General features: G+C 39.0%; 1 protein-coding gene across 2 annotated transcripts in view; it reads left to right on the forward strand.

The window, feature by feature from the left end:
* Window positions 1-3,463, forward strand: part of OTUD4 (OTU deubiquitinase 4) — a 42,924-nt gene that overhangs the window by 19,970 nt on the left and 19,491 nt on the right. The window contains exon 7 of one of the 2 annotated variants that reach the window (XM_011987139.1): window positions 1,393-1,525. In XM_011987139.1, the coding sequence (XP_011842529.1) occupies window positions 1,393-1,525 (133 nt within the window). Of the gene's footprint in view, window positions 1-1,392; window positions 1,719-3,463 lie in introns of those variants that run through there. The other variant, XM_011987140.1, reaches the window with a different exon arrangement.

The raw sequence follows: 3,463 nt of genomic DNA on the forward strand, positions 1-3,463 counted from the left end.
CTCCTGCCTCAGCCTCCCGAGTAGCTTGGATTACAGGTGCACGCCACCACGTCTGGCTAATTTTTGTATTTTTAGTAGAGATGGGGTTTCACCATCTTGACCAGGCTGGTTTTGAACTCCTGACCTCAACTGATCCGCCCGCCTTAGCCTCCCAAAGTGCTGGGATTACAGGCGTGAGCCCTACCACACCCGGCCTTTTGCTGTTTTTTTTAAGACAGGGTCTCGCTCTGTCACCCAGACTGGAGTGTAGTGGCATAATCTCAGTTCACTGCAGCCATTGGCTTCTGGGTTCAAGCGATTCTCCTGCCTCAGCCTCTTGAGTAGCTGGAATTACAGATGTGCACCACGACACCTGGCTAATTTGTGTATTTTTAGTAGAGACAGGGTTTCACCGTGTTGGCCAGGCTGGTCTCCAACTCCTGACCTCCAGTGATCTGCCCGCCTTGGCCTCCCAAAGTGTTGGGATTACAGGTGTGAGCCTCCACACCTGGCCCCATTGTTGGTGAATTCTTAGTACATTTGTTTTCTTAAAGCTCATCGTAATAAAACCAAATGAGAGTCCTAAAATCCATGTATTTTTGAATTTTTGTTAAAATATATTTCCCTATATTTGAGACTGGAGTTTTAAAATTTTACTTTATTTAAAGCAATGAAGTTGTCTAAGTATGCTTCTTTCTTTCAGTGGCTGCTGAGAATATATTTTGTAACAGCTTTTTTTTTTAGTTGCTTATGTAAAATTAAAATCTGGAGCTAGGTTATGTAGTCAAACATCCTCTTTTTCTATGGAAACCTGAGAAGTGCTTGTGTAAGGATACAATTAGTGGGAAAGCTTAGACTAGCATCCAAGTCTTCTGAGTTGTCAGCTAGTATGTACTATACTATATTCCTCTTTTTAGCAATCTTAATGCTTCTTAATATTTTTCATCCAAGTCACTTAAGATTGGGCATGTTGTATGACATCCTTAAGTCTCAGTTTCCTTATCTGTACAATCAGAATAATGCTTCACTGTGCTGGGATTAAACGTAAGGATATATAGAGTCGCACAGTGTGTGGAATGTAGTAGTAATAATTGCTTAGTATGTGTGTTTTGGCTTTTCCTATTGTCTTACTTGTTTCACAGTTGTACCTTTTTGTGATGGATGGTGTTAGTTTTTAAAATGGCACTGTCTTTTGCGATTATTTTAAACTACTTAACTGCACTTAACAGAAATTTTAGTTGTACCCTAGGTAACTTTCTGATTAAATTATGTTATTGACTGTAAGGTTTAGCAGGTATCTAGTCAGGATTTTAAAAGCCTGAGCAATGGAAAGTTACAATGTTACGGTCTGGTCCTGTTTTTAAAAAACTGCCTGTAGTTAATGTTGGAAAATTTGTCTGTCATTAATTGCAGCTCTCCTTTATGAATTGCTGTATGAGAAGGTGTTTAAAACTGATGTTAGTAAAATTGTGATGGGACTAGACACGTTGGAAGTAGCTGATGAAGACAACAGTGAAATATCAGATTCAGAGGATGACAGTTGCAAGTAAGAATGAAATCCTAAAATATTTTTCTAGTGCCATACAAGGAAACATTTAAGTAAATGTCTTTACATTTCAGTAAATGTCTTTGCATAAGATATATTGAGGTGTTAATGGTATTCATAAAGTATAGCAGTCTGCTGAAGTTTCTTTATCCCTGCCACTATTTTTACCTAATTTCTATTATGGGACTGTTTGGATGTTTATATTAGGATCTTATATTAGGATGTTTACTCTTTTATAAGAACCAACCCTATTATATTCTTATTGAAACTAAAAGTATATATTGTTGTATGACAGTATGAAAGGATTGTACTTGGTATGTTACACTCTGTGACACTAGAGATATAAATGGAACTTAAGCCTTAGGCTGTCTAATTCTTTATTATAAAAATAACTTAAAATATATGTATATCTCTTGATTTGTAATTCCAAGTATTTATTGAATTAAAATTTTCTGATCCTGATTGAAAATTTGGCCACCATTTCTTTCTAACTTGAATCAGTGTCTGCCATTGTAAATTTAATTCTAGAATGGACTGACTTTACATAGATAGAAATTTTGCTCTATGGTTCTCTCTGGGCACCATGTCATTGACCATGGGGGACATTGGAAGAGAGAATGACTAGCTTGTTACAACTTGTTACCTGTGATTGGAGTTGGGGGACTTCTAGCACATCCAACACGTGCCCTTTGATTGCTGCTGGTGGTAATGGTATTAGAAACAACTGAGTCTTGCATGGCAGTTGACAGGTGAAGTATAGCGTAGGGGCTAGTAAGCTGGAGAAGTTTACCAGACATGGTAGAGTAGGTGTATAAGATGTGTTCACTATTGTGTTTAGTTTTTCTTTTTATACCGCACTCTTGTCCTTGGAATGTGGATTACCTTTACATTGCATTATTAAAAATTTTTTTTTTTTTTTTTTTTTTTTTTTTTTTTTTTTTTGAGATGCAGTTTTGCTCTGGTTGCCCAGGCTGGAGTGCAATAGTGTGATCTCGGCTGACTGCAACCTCCACCTCCTGGGTTCAAGCGATTCTCCTGCCTCAGCCTCTTGAGTAGCTGGGATTACAGGCATGCGCCACCAACCCGGCTAATTTTGTATTTTTAGTAGAAATGGGGTTTCCTCTGTGTTGGTCAGGCTGGTCTCGAACTCCCAAACTCAGGTGATCTGACCGCCACGGCCTCCGAAAGTGCTGGGATTACAGGCCTGAGGCACTGTGGCCTCTTTTTTATAAAACCATCAGATCTTGTGAGAACTCACGATCATGAGAGCAGCGTAGGGGAAACCACCCACATGATTCAGTTATCTCCACCTGGTCTTGCCCTTGATACGTGGGGAGTATTACAATTCAGGATGAGATTTTGGGTGGGGGCACAAAGCTAAACTGTATCAGCCTACATCTCAACACTCATTTTTGCCTACTTATTTTTTTTTTCCTTATAGCAGTTATCAGCATGTAACATACTCATTACTTACTGGTTTTTATCTGTTGTCACCAGATTGTACATTTCATGTAGGCAGAGTTTTTATTCTCTTAAATGCTAGACCCCAGCACCTAATAATACAGTCATCCCTTGGTGTATACCAGGGGATTCGGGATTCTTGAGTATACCACAGTCTGCACATATTCAAGTCCTGCTACGGGCCCTGTGAATCTGTTTATATGAAAAGCTGGCCCTCTGTGTACTTGGGTGTCACATCCCAAGAATACTGTATTTTCGATCTGCTTTTGGTTGGAAAACTGTGTGTAAGTGGACCTGCACAGTTCAAACCTGTGTTGTTCAAGGGCCAGCAGTGTACAGTGCATGGCACATAGTAGACACTCAAGTTAGTTATTGAGTATATGAATGTGTAGGTATGTATGCGACAGTGAATTTAAAGGGCTGATGATGGTGCTTTCATTGTGCTGAACATTATTTGATGTAGAGTTTTTTTTTTTT

The sequence above is a fragment of the Mandrillus leucophaeus genome, unplaced genomic scaffold (assembly GCF_000951045.1).
Source record: "Mandrillus leucophaeus isolate KB7577 unplaced genomic scaffold, Mleu.le_1.0 Scaffold301, whole genome shotgun sequence".
NCBI lineage: Eukaryota > Metazoa > Chordata > Mammalia > Primates > Cercopithecidae > Mandrillus > Mandrillus leucophaeus.